Genomic DNA, 13,411 nt, shown 5'->3' with positions numbered 1-13,411 from the left:
CAAACCTCCAATTTAAACTTCAGTAGTTTTGTCGAGTAAATAAAGAAAACGAACTTATAAAATCAATTCCTAAACTTAATAGTAAAATAAAACAACTCCAAATCTTTTGGACGGCAAGTTTAGATGCTGTCACAGTCGTGATCGTTAAACTCATTTAACCACATCACAAGGCCCAACCAAACCATAAAAAGAAGATTTGTCTCTCATTTCTCACCTGTCCCTCACGGGCAACAACAATAGTGCCCATCCATTTCTAACTCAAAAAACCTAATTTCGTTCACTTTCAAGTCCCAAAAAAAATAAAAAATGAAGTCGATTCCTTTCATCCGTTAACATTGAAACAGTCCGATTTTTGCCGGCCTTTCACTTCCAAAACAAAGACAAAGAAACCTTCTATTTCATAGACAAATTAACCCTATCATATCGTAGTATATATATATATAAACTTGTTACCCTTTAGCTTTTAGCATTCTTTTCTATTAAATTATGAAGAACGTTTCAAGAAACAAATTTTTCCTGTGTTTCCGACCCGTTGTCGACATGGATCAACAAGTGCTTGACTCCAATGCTCATGTTAATCACTCCAAGGATCAGCCTTTAGCATATGCTGGCGTTGAAAACAAAAAGAATGCGAAGCATTTAAGGTCCAAATCTTTGATTTTGGATTATGGATCCTCAACAAGTTTTGAAAATTCATTGATTTTTGGTTCTCCGAGAAAGACATTTTTCTCCCGATCGATCAAAGCTGTATTTTTTTCAATCTTCATTGGTTAGTTTTATCAAATTTCTATTACGCATTCTGTTACATTTGAAAATCTTTTTGGTTTAATGATCAAATATATGTATATATGTGAATTTACTTCTTTTGTTTCCTTGCTAATTTTCAGTCCAAGTCCAAAAAGGTTCGTGATGGAAAAGGTTTAAACCAAGATATTTACGGATCAAGACTTAATTCCTTGTCGTCAAATAGCACAAAATCTTTGGATACAAGTGCTGGTGACACGGTAAATAACGTGGACAATGTCCAAGAAATTAAAACGAATTCGGTGTCTTTTTCATCTTCATCTTCATCTAAATCTGCATCTTCATTGAGTTCGTGCTCATCTTGCTCAACTTCCATATCAGAACCAAATAATCTCTTAAAACCTGTAACACTCTCCCGATAACCACTCCGTACATGAGCCGATGCCCAAGCGATGGGTAACCAGAGGGAAGTTGCGGTTCTCGCAACGAGGAGCCCTAGACCCGGGAGAAAAATTATAAAATAATTTTTGGGACTCCAGAGAAGGGTTATTGAGGTTCCCATGGTATTAGAATGCCAAGAAAATACCTAGATAAATTTTTCAATCGGTACAGACAATTTTGACCCGTTAAGCCAAACGGAGGGCATTTTGGCCATTTCGCCTTCAGAGGTGATTTTTGGCCGACTTGTCCAGTTGAGTAAATAATTAATATGACATAAAATATGAATAAACATTACTAGAAACTAAATTGAAATTGAGTAGCGGAGGAAAGAAAAGAAATTGAGGAAAAAGGGCTATTTATGACATCATGGTGATGTCATTTATAATTACCAACCAATCACAATTAAGCCCTTATTTGACTAACTAATAAAGAGACAAATTGAAGACTAAATTCATCAAAGATCCAGCAGCCATCTCCTTCCCCAAAACCAGCCAAAAACGTAGAGAGAGAAAAGAGAGGGTTTCTACCATAGTTCAAGCTTCCAAGCTTTGAAACCTTGCTTATCTTGCACCAAAAACCCTAGATCCCTTCAATAAAAATTACCCCCACACCTTGTTGGAGTGTTTGGCAGCCAAGAAAAGCCAAGAAAGTGAAGGAATTGCTTGGGAAAAATCTGCCCTAATCAAGGTTAGTGCATTAGATACTTAAAACTCCTTTTTTCATGATTTGCAACTTGAATTGAGTAAGAATTGTAACTAAAATGAACAAGAATTTTGTGTACACATACTATGAATTTTTGGCAGCCCTTGTGAAGGAATTATTTTGATTGTTTTGATGTACTTAAAGTGGGCTATAGATCAAGTTTAAACCATGTGTGTATGTGATTATTGAAGGAGCTAATAATTAAGGTGTTGTGAAAACCTATAATGGAACTAGGGTTTTGAAGAGTGAAAAATTGGCTTGGCTTGGGAAATTGTTAGAGCACATTTTAATGGTCAATTAGTGACCATTTTAGGTAAGTTGACCATAATTAGAACTGAAAAATAGTATGGTAAAGTGAAGGTGAAATCTGCCCTAGGACAGCAGCAATGGACTGAGATTTCAGTCCAATTACACAACCATAACTTTGGTTGTATTGGTCCAATTGGTGTTTGGCCAATTGGACATGAAACTAGGCTTATAATGGCACATTTTTGCTGAAGAAACCATGCCCAAAAGACCAAAGCAAGAGGACCAAAACTTGGCCCCAATCCGGACACCCTGCAACTGATTCTGCAGAATTGACCAAATAAATAGTAATTTGGCCATAACTCACTGTAGATATGGTCAATTGACCTGAAATTTTTACAACAACAAGTTAAGACATAGACAAACAACTTTCATGAAGAAACCTACCCCAAATTATGGCCAGAACCTAACCCAAATGGCAGTGGCAGTCACTGTTCATGTTACTGTAGATATGGTAATCTCTGCAGATTGGCAATCCGGCCAGCTTGGATTTTTGAGCCATATCTGGAGCTACAAAACTCCAAATGGAGTGATTCAAAAAAGGAAATTTAACTAGACAAAATAAGGAACAACTTTCATGTTTTACATTTCTTCAAATTCCCACAGTAACAGTGTCCAATGGAACAGTGAAGTTGACTCACCAAAACTGAAAATTCTGCTTGTGTGGGTTTACACTTTGAAATGGTATTAACACTTAATGCCAACAAGTTTTAAACACCAAATGTGGTATTTTGGGAGTGCCAAAGTCAATGTACATATTTTTATCCAAAAGTCAACATTTTTGTTGACCAATGAGGTGAATAGTAACACCAAAACATGAAATTCACAAATTGAAGAATTTAAAAGTTTCAAATGCCCTAGTATACCTAACAAGATTGGTTTGGATAGTTTGGCATGCCAATAGGGTTCGATTAGCGATCGCATATGGCAATATGCCATTCTGTGATTTCATGGCTTTTTGCCATTCTGACTTTGCATTGAGACTTGGCCTTGTGCACGAGATTATTCTGACTTGGTAGTCGTTACATTGCCTGGGTGATGCATATGCGACCGATGGTGTGACGGCCCGAGGTATTAGATACCCAGTGCCAGTTTACCCGTTATCCAGTCCAGTCGTCTAGTGTAGGGTACTTGGGGCAACCAAATGAATAAAAGTGAACAAAGTTAATGAAATAATGAATATACCAACACCAAACAAAGAAAGCATACACATTCTATACACATTTATTTTCTTGCTATTTTCTTTTATTATATTATTGCACCACTAAGCATTATTGCTTAGCGCGTTGCTTTTGCCACGCGTAGGTACTGGAGATCCCGATCGTGAGCCCAGTAGACCGCAGACTGGGTGAGTTCATCCTGCAGATCTGCACAGTGTCCATGTCACCTCACTACCTGCAGTGCATTGGTAGGGCACTAGGTGTCATTTTGTCATTTTGTAATTAAATTTTTATTTTCTCATATGTATTTGGGATTATGTAATGTATTTTGAGGTTCATGTAAATAATAAAGATTTATGGTTATGTATGGAGGTAATTTGAGTTTTAATTGTTATTTATATATATATGAGAACCTTGAAAAATGGATGTTTGAGAAATGAAAAGGCTATTGAGAACTGAAATTGAGAAATATTGTTGAGTTTTTGATATTGAGACTTTGTTGATGAATTGAAGTTGGGTTTGTTTGAAAATTATTTGGAAGTGTTTTCACAGGTTCCGAAGAACGGTTTTCTCCATTTTTAGCAGGTACTCCGCCGGATTTTCTTTAAAATTTTCGGAACCTTAAATGAATAATACTTTTGATAAATGGCTTAAATAAATTGTATTTCATAAATTATATGCAAAAGCATGATATAAATTAATTGAGGAATATTAGAGTGTGCCGGTACACCGTGTGGCATTACTTACTCGGGTATACTGTACACGGGTAAGGGGTGTCACAAAACCTTTATCAAAAACAATGGACAATTCAAGGCCCAATCAAGAATGTGAATAAAAGCCAAAAACCATGGGCAACTCCTTGATATATTTACTACTTTTTAGTCTCACAATGACTATTTTTCTTGGAAAGCTCAATGCAATACTTTTCACAACGATTTGGTTATATTTTCTGCCTCGCTTTCATGTTTCGGACGATATTAGACCATCAGAGGATCCCACAAGTTTGGCCGAGAGAAAAGAGTCTAAAGAGTACAAGAAAAGGATCATAATGGAAGGGCTACTTGAAAGGAACTACCGCCTGGCACCAGAGTCACACAGGAGGAGCGCCTAAAAGTTTGTGACATGAAAGTTCCTCTTTTTTTTTTTCTTGTTTGATGAAATCTTCTCTCCTCCTCCGGATTCTCAACCAAAAGAACAAGTTTTAGCATAGTAAATCTCACCAGTTTTTTTGTGTTGTTGCCTTCAGACAAATTGTGTTGTATTAAAAACCACATTACCTACAGATTTTTTCCATTATATTAAATGTTACACAATTAATATGAGCAGGTCATCAAAATTATCACTAAAGACCTATACGCAATCTAATACGAAACCTTAGCAAAAACATAAAATTCACATGCAACATAAGTAAATCACACCATATATTTTATGTATCAAGTCAAGTCTAAAATAGATCAAATTTAAGCAAAGATTTTTCAAATTTTAGTAAAGAAAGAATTATTGGCTTAGCGTTTTACAAATCATCTAACATGATATTTTAATTTTGTCCAACCAAATAATATAAATTTTCAATCAAAACTTTTGACCAATTGACTCCAAAATATTTGGGAGTGTTGATGACGTGATAGATAAATGAGACATCTTAGCATGCATTGCTTTAAGTTGGGTTCTTGAGGAGGCCTATTAGTGTGAGTGTAGCTGGGCAATTCATGTTAAGTTTTTCTTAACATTTCAATTTTAATAATAAACATATTGCTTATAGAAAAAATAAAATAAAAAAAGAGGGAGAGAATAAAATAAAATGGGCAAAATCCACCATCTGGTTCTTCTTCTTCTTCTCCTCCTCCTCTTAGGCTCTACATCTCAATAGGAAAAATGGACTCTAGCAGCACCGTCTTGCTGCACTACTTCCATTCCTCTTTATATTTCTCCTTTACCCCTTGTACATATTGAAAGAATTATGCACCTTAACAAGTCTTATGGTGCAAAGTTTAGCAAATTGAAATTTTTTAACACCTAGGTTTTCATGCATCGTGTAATTTACTTTAGCCATTGAAAAATTTACTTTAGCCATTGAAAAATACATAATTTGTTCATAACAAACCATGTATCAATTGGTAACAAACCTAATTAGACATTAGGAAACAAAACCCCTAAAATTTACAAGTTAGGATTTTGGAGAAACTCACCTAACAAGGTGCAGAATCAAATTCTAATCACCTAATCTGGTGAGTGAAGCCACCAAGTGGTGGCTCTCTAGCTTGTCCACACAAGCCTCTTGATCAAAGCACCCTTAGATGAATGAAAACCCTCTTTAGCTCCTCCTTATGGTTCGGCCAACTTAGGAAGACTTAGGACCTTGGTTTTTCTTTGTTCCAAGTATTTGGAAGTGGTGAGAAACTATTTCTCAAACTATAATTCAAGTGAATTAACACTTAACCATCTTGAATTTGGCTAAGGAAGATGAAAGAAGTTTTTCTTTGGTAGGAGGAAGATGGTTTGGCCAAGCTTAGTAAAAGGAAGAAGACAACTTTCTTCCATATATATTTATCTTAATTTTCTTTAATTAAATATTAAAATGACAAATGCCCAAATCTCATTAAACCTTTAAATGAGTTTTCAAATTCCATTGGTCCATTTGTCAAGCCTTTAATCTTAATTAAGAAAATTAAACTTAATTAATTGCTATTCTAAATACTAATTAACTAATTAATAAACCATTAATTAATTAGCATTTTTTCTCCCATTTTTGACAAAGTCAACATGGTCAAAATTTGACAAGTCAAACTTGTAATTTTGACCAAGTCCATAATCTTCCATAAGCTTGATTATTCAAGTTTATATTTAAATATTTTAAATATTAACTTTAACACTTCCATTGGTACATTTAGTTTCAAGTCATGCTAGAAACTTTATAATCTAATTACAAACTAAATTTATTAATTCAATTAATTAATTAAACTAATCTTGCTTTGATCATGTTGCTCTTACGTGTGTGACTTATTAGATTCATTATCAATCGGCAATGAGAATAATATTAACTCCTTAATATTATTGAAATCATTCTTAACTTTAAATGAAATTCCATTTTCATTCAAGTTCTCATAAATCATGACTAACATCTAACATAATGTACTATGACTACCCAACTAGTTATGAATTTTCTCCAATTCATAAACCTTGATCATACATACCATGCACTAAAATATTTTCATTACAAAATTTCAATTCCAGCTAGAGTCATAGTTCATATCACACTTTTTTGCTTATAATCATATGTCCTCTTTTAATTATAATTCTTGATTAATAAGACTTACCTATCAGAAACTCTTTTCTGATTAAGTCTATCTGTCTTAGCCAGGAGCTTGAATTCATCAAGAATAATTAAATGGACATAGGATTTTATTCCTATTTACTTAGGATAACGGATCCCATCTTGGCTAACACCTATCTCCATATATAACTAGTCAGAGCTAACACATGCCAATATACTCATGCATGGTACAAGCATGAAAGCAGTATCAAACTCAAATCACCTATATACAAGATAACTGTGTTATCACAGATTAAGGGATTATATACACTATTATGATCTAGATGATCTTGTATTGACAAGAGTAAACTCCATGTACAAGTTATCTTTTGTTACTGGTTTGGCCTACTTATCTTATAAGTACCCACCATGTTTGTCGTATGGCATGAGACTCACCATTCTATCCCATTAGTATCTCATACTAATCTATAAAAACAAACATAAGTGACAATCATTTCGAATAAGTCATGCCCAATGAAGTGTCTTTGAGTGTGAATCAAAATTATAATACTTATAATAGAATGTTTTGTCACTCATATTCTTAATAACTTAAGAATAGAAAATCTAATAAGATATTAAAGTATTTTTCTATCACACCTTACCCCTCCCGTAGAATATCTAATGAACTACCGAACTTCACCTACCGATAACTCATTATATACCCTAAAAGGGATTTTAAAACCATTTTCTTACTTTTTTGAAATGGTGAGCATTTTCTTATATTTAATAGAAGTTTAAAAGCTAGTTAAAAATTTTTTTGTCCATTTTTATTTTTACGCAAATTTTAGAAAAATTTCGGCAGAGTGCTGTCTATATTTGTGAAAAATAATTCTTCAAAAACCTGTAAAAACATTTCCTATAATTCTTTTCATCAAAATCCATTACTACCACAACAAACTCAACATCAAATTTTCCCAAACTCCAAAATTCCAACATAATTTTCAATTCAAATATCATAAAAAATAATACTAAATAATTTCATTTATATTTCATTAAAGTTAAAACAATTTACATTCATCAACCAAACTTTACATTAACAAATCCAAAATATTATTATTACAAACTCTATACAACTGCTCAAAGTCAATTTATATATGTACATATGGTTACATACACAAATATAAACATTACATTCAGGGTATAAAATTATACCCGATAAAACTTCAAGGAAGTGGCTCCAAGATCCTCAGCAGCTCACTTTGCTGCTCCTCTAGTCTCTATATTTGTGACAGCAATAACAGCCATCGCTGAGTACTATGACTCAGTGGTGCACAATATACTAAAATAACATTTATGCATAATTGAAATCACATTTATTCAAATATTGAACTGAACATGAAAAACATATATAAAACAAGATTTTTAAATTTTTAGTCTAAACAATCTCATTTAGGAAGTCTCAAAACGAATTTCATAAAAACACAGTTATATTGTCACACACTACACCTCCGTAAGGTGTAACATGATCCAGTAGTATACCTAATGAATTACCAAACTCCATTTACTGATAACCCATTAAATACACTACAAGGGATTTTAAATCTTTTCTTACTTCTTTTTATAGTGGTGAGCACTATTTACAGGTGTTAAAAATTTTTTAACTGAAGTGAAACCAGATAACACATTTAAAGTATTAATAATTTCTATAAAAAAAATTTTGGCAGAGTGCCATCTGTATTTTGAATAAAACAGTTCTTCAAAAACCTGTAAAAAGCACTTTCAATATTTTGTTCAATCCCCAAACTCCAATATCCAATCAACACAATAAGTTTCTCAACATTTGCCAACTCAAATCCACAATAATTTTCGAGTGTTTTCAAAAGCTGAGATAAAAGAAATATATCATAATATTTACAAGCCAAAATAATTTACAAATTTAGTTTACAACTTTAATGTACAACTTTAATGTACAATTTTAATTTACAACTGCTCAAAACCAAGAACAATATATACATACAGTGAACATACATTACAGCACAAAATATAAAATATAGTATACTCAATATATCCGGTGAAATCTCTAAATGTAGTACAAGCAGCCTAGTCTGCTGCCCTGTCAGTCTGTCTACCTGCGACAGCAATGAAAAGCTATCGCTGAGTAAAATTTACTCAGTGGTACACAATAACAATTTGAAATGCGATATATAAATCTTTTATTGACAATTTACAAATCAAATAATTCACAATTCCATCTCACAATTTACAAAGTTCCTACAACACAAATTTGATCAAACAATTGAATAACACAGTTTTACCAATCAATGACACCATTTGATCAAATAATTGAATAACACAGTTTTACCAATCAATAACACAATTTGATCAAATAACTGAATAACATGGTGTTGCCAATCAATAATACAATTTGATCAAATAACTGAATAACACAGTTTTGCCAATCAATAACACAACTTAGGTCATGACACAAACTTTTCCGAATATGCTGTGTGTACATCACGACAAGGCACACTCACCCCAATAATCGAAATTAATGAGGGAGGTAGCTAGCTAAATAATGAGAACTCATCCATACTCACCTCAGACTAGCAAGTCAAAGAGGGAGGAATATAATCACACTCACCCCATAAATGGAGGAGGAACATAGTAACATTGTCATGCTAAGTGTGAATCAAAACAATTCCAAATCACAATATTTCATATAAATCACAAATCATATTTTATCTCAAAATTTCCATTTGCAAAGTAGGTAACACAATAATTTTCAAATACAATGCCCAAAGTTAAAACAATAAAAAATTATTCATAACTCAATTCTCTAAATAAATTTTCTGGTAAAAGCAATGAATATAAAAAGTATTGTGCACAGACCTCTGATATATGCCTTTTGGCCTTGACTCGGTGTTCCTTACGCTTTTCAATATCCTTTTCAACTGAAACACACAATTTAAAGTATTTCAGTACTCAATGAATTTATTTCTAACAATAAAATCCAATATTTAAATTTTCTTGGTACTATTTCCTTCAATTCATTTTATTAGTCAACCTATAATATTGACCCTTGATGCACTCTAAGTGAATTAGGTTTAATATTACCAATATGTCATATTTTATAGCCTTTTAGTGTTAGTACATGTTACCAAATCCATTTTCAAGTATATTGTATTTTATTGCAATTTGCCGGATTTTAGAATACTAATTTGACCTAGCCGGATGACCTAGTTCCCTCAGTTTTCAGGTTTCGGTCAAAACTACAAACTTGTAGGTCTATGTCTTATTGCACGTGGGGCAAAATTTCAGGTCATTCTGAGATGTGTATACCAAGTTATGGTCAATTTACCAATGCTGGACAGAATATACCAAAATGGTAACTTTAGGTCATTTTTAGGTCACTTTTGGTTCGGTCAGTTTTTGTACCCAAACTTATGCAAGCTATTTGACTTGCTTATGGTCATTTTTGGGTGTTGGTTTCTTCAGAAGAATTGTAGATATATTTCTTAACTATTTATGGTAAGAATTTCAGTTCAATTGGACCTGTTTTGAGTGAGTTATGGCCAAAATACTAACTGCTACCCAAATGGTCAATTTTCAGATTTTCAAAGCACTAATCCAGATTTGATCATTTTTCAAGTAACCTTCTAGGCAGAATTTTGGTAAGCTTCCTTCATAAAAGTTGGCACATTTTGTGCCTAGTTTCACCTCCAATTGGTCTCATACTAATTGGAGTCACACACTTAAGGTTCTAAGCCAAAACACACACTGCCCTACTACACACTTCTTATCACTTACCAATTACATATTCAATACTTACCAAACTACTTCCTTCATGCCAATTCTAGTTTGTACCTTGCCATTAACACATTTAACAACACATTTTGGTCATTTTGAATAGCTTGTAACCATTCTCAATATGCACACTATAACACAAAATTTTCCAAAGTCCCATTTATAACAATTAAAGTCTCATTTACCACAATTCAACCACATGAACATACCTCATTTCCATGTCCAAATTCTAATAATTAAACACACACACATGCTGCCATCCATGAAAACATAATTCAACAATAATTCATGAACTCAAACACTTCAATCTTTTTCATGAGGCTGCCACAAATTTACACATACCCATCAATTGCCATTTTCACTTTTTAAGCTTCCAAATCATACCTTACACATGGAATTCAAGTACAATACAATCAAACATTTAAATCATCATTCAAACTACTATTTACATGCAAGAATAAGCTATTATTATTGAGGTTCCATGGCTGCTAAAATGTACATTTCTACTAATTCATCAAACTTCAAAAATCCTTCCACAAATCAACTACCCACAACACCCATTCAAAGTTTAATGAAACAAGAATTAAAAATACATACTTACCACTTTTGAAATTCCTCAAAACCTCACCAAAACTTAACTTTCTTGCTCCTAGTATGCTGCCCAAGGTGTGTGGACAAGGTTAGTTGGAGGAAACTAGTGTGAAAAGTGGTTAGAATTGAGGTGCATGGAAGGTGATGAAGCTTCGGCCATGTTGTTTCAATGGAGGCTCACTTCAGCTTGGTGTTGGGAGGTTGAAGATGAAGATGTTTCTGCCCACTAAACCCTTATATAGGTCCCTTAAAATATAATTAGTGGAGCACTAACCTTAATTTAGGATTAATTAATTCCCAAGTTTCACAATTTGTAATTTATGCCCCAAACTTCCACTATTTGTATTATGTACCATATTTCTTATTTTTCATGACATTTCTAAAGTGTAATATTATTTATTTTTAATGGACATTTAGGTCAAAAGGAAACTTGGGGTGTCAAAAAACCACAATGCCCCTGTTCGGGTTGTATTCCGGATTTTTCAGTAACATCGAGTTTTGTCGTTTTCTCGATTTCTCGTTTTTCTTTGTACTAATTAATTAATTTTTCTTTGATATTTCTAATGATGTTTATACTTCAATAAGTCTTTAATTATGTCTTAAAAATATTTCCCAGGGTTCTTCGTGGTCCAGGGCTAGTCAACGGTCCACGCCACAACTTCCCGGTGCGGTCACCATCGCTATGGTTCTCGGCTCGTTTAACTTAGTTACATTTCATTGCTATTATTTTTTCTTTGTTTTTCTTGTATTTTCTTTTCTTGTATTTCATTATTTTGTGTCTCCTCATCCATATCTAAGTGTAGTTCTAGGCATCCTAGCTGTCCGGACAACACTGGTCACCGGAACAGTAAAATGCACTACCGAACATAGGGGTGTTACAATTCTCCCCCCCTTAAAATAAATTCCGTCTCAAAATTTTACCGAACATTAGTTTCTGAACAGCTATGGGTGCTATCTCCTAATGTCCTCTTCATGTTCCCAAGTAGCTTCCTAGCCTGAATGATGGTTCCACAACACTTTAACCAGGTGTATCTATTTATTCCTCAGTTACTTCACCTCATATGCCAGAATTTCTATGGGTTCTTCCTCATATAAGAGGTCTAGATTTACCTCAATCTCTTCAACTGATAATACATGAGATGTTAGGTCTGTACCTCCTTAACATGGACACATGAAAGACGTTGTGTATCCTTTCTAGCTTTAAAGGTAATGCTAGCCGATATGCCAAAGAACCCACTTTTTCCAGAACCTCATATGAGCTGATGAAACGAGGACTCAATTTCCCCTTTCTGCTAAATCTCATAATCCTCTTCCAAGGAGAAACTTTAAGGAACACCTTATCACCCACTGCATATTCAATATCTCTTCTCTTCAGATCAACATAGGACTTCTGAAGGTCTGATGCGGCCTTGAGTCGATCTCTGATCAATTTGATCTTTTCCTCTGTCTGCTGCACAATTTCTGGCCCAATCATCTTCCTTTCACCTACTTCATCCCAACATAGGGGAGTTCTGCACTTTCTATCATACAAAGCTTCATATGGAGGCATCCCAATGCTTGATTGGTAGCTGTTGTTATAAGCAAACTCAATCAAAGGCAAGTGTGTATCCCAACTACCTTCAAACTCAATCACACAAGCCCGTAGCATATCCTCCAATATCTGAATTACCCTCTCAGATTGGCCATCTGTCTGTGGTGGAATGCTGTGCTGAAGTTCAATCTAGTTCCTAGGGCTCTCTGAAGACTACCCCAAAACATAAAAGTGAACCTAGGATCTCTATCTGATACAATTGATACTAGCACTCCATGCAGTCTTATAATCTCATTTATGTACAATCTGGCCTATCTCTCCAGGCTATAGTCCATCCGGACTGGTAAAAAGTGAGCAGACTTGGTCAGTTTATCAACTATAACCCATACTGTATCATGACTATTGTGACACCCCTTACCCGACTACAGTGTAGCCGAGCAAGTTATGCCACTCACTGTGCCGGAGCACTCTATTTTATCTTAATTCATTTATATCGTAGTTTTGAATATAACTTGTGAAATATAATTCATTTATTGAAATTGTAATTTATTTGAGGTTTCAAAAATTTTAAAGAAAATCCAGCGGAGTGCCGGCTAAAAATGGAGAAAACAGTTCTTCGGAACCTGTGAAAAACACTTCCAATATTCATATATTCGTATTCAATTACTCTCAAACTCCAATAATCATCATCTCAACATTTTTCAACCATTCATTTTTCAATTTCAATTCTCAATCATTCATCTCATTTGATAGTCATGTAACAATCACATATCAATATTCACTTTTCCATTTACAAACACAAATTTGCATTATTTACATGAAAATCAAAATACATTACATAAGTTTCATTACATATGAGAAAATTAAAATTTATTACAG

General features: G+C 33.7%; 1 protein-coding gene across 1 annotated transcript; it reads left to right on the top strand.

Annotated features, from left to right (window-relative positions):
- Positions 1 to 360: 360 nt before the first annotated feature.
- LOC110632409 (uncharacterized) lies at positions 361 to 4,464 on the top strand. The gene is made up of 3 exons (XM_058149404.1): positions 361 to 769; positions 919 to 1,148; positions 4,192 to 4,464. Exons 1-3 carry the CDS (start codon positions 487 to 489, stop codon positions 4,462 to 4,464), a joined length of 786 nt encoding a protein of 261 aa, XP_058005387.1. The 5' UTR covers positions 361 to 486.
- The last annotated feature ends 8,947 nt before the right edge of the window (positions 4,465 to 13,411 follow it).

Source organism: Hevea brasiliensis, chromosome 7 (assembly GCF_030052815.1).
Source record: "Hevea brasiliensis isolate MT/VB/25A 57/8 chromosome 7, ASM3005281v1, whole genome shotgun sequence".
Lineage (NCBI taxonomy): Eukaryota > Viridiplantae > Streptophyta > Magnoliopsida > Malpighiales > Euphorbiaceae > Hevea > Hevea brasiliensis.
The sequence above is the reverse complement of the archived record's forward strand: the minus strand, read 5'-3'. Positions and strand labels throughout refer to the sequence as shown.

Excerpts from the sequence above, each read along its gene's own strand:
- LOC110632409 (XM_058149404.1), top strand. The coding sequence starts at position 487 with ATGAAGAACGTTTCAAGAAACAAATTTTTCCTGTGTTTCCGACCCGTT. Across the intron at positions 770-918 it reads ATTTTTTTCAATCTTCATTG|GTTTAAACCAAGATATTTAC; the intron begins GTTAGTTTTATC and ends GTGATGGAAAAG. Across the intron at positions 1,149-4,191 it reads CAAATAATCTCTTAAAACCT|CCAAAAACCATGGGCAACTC; the intron begins GTAACACTCTCC and ends TGTGAATAAAAG.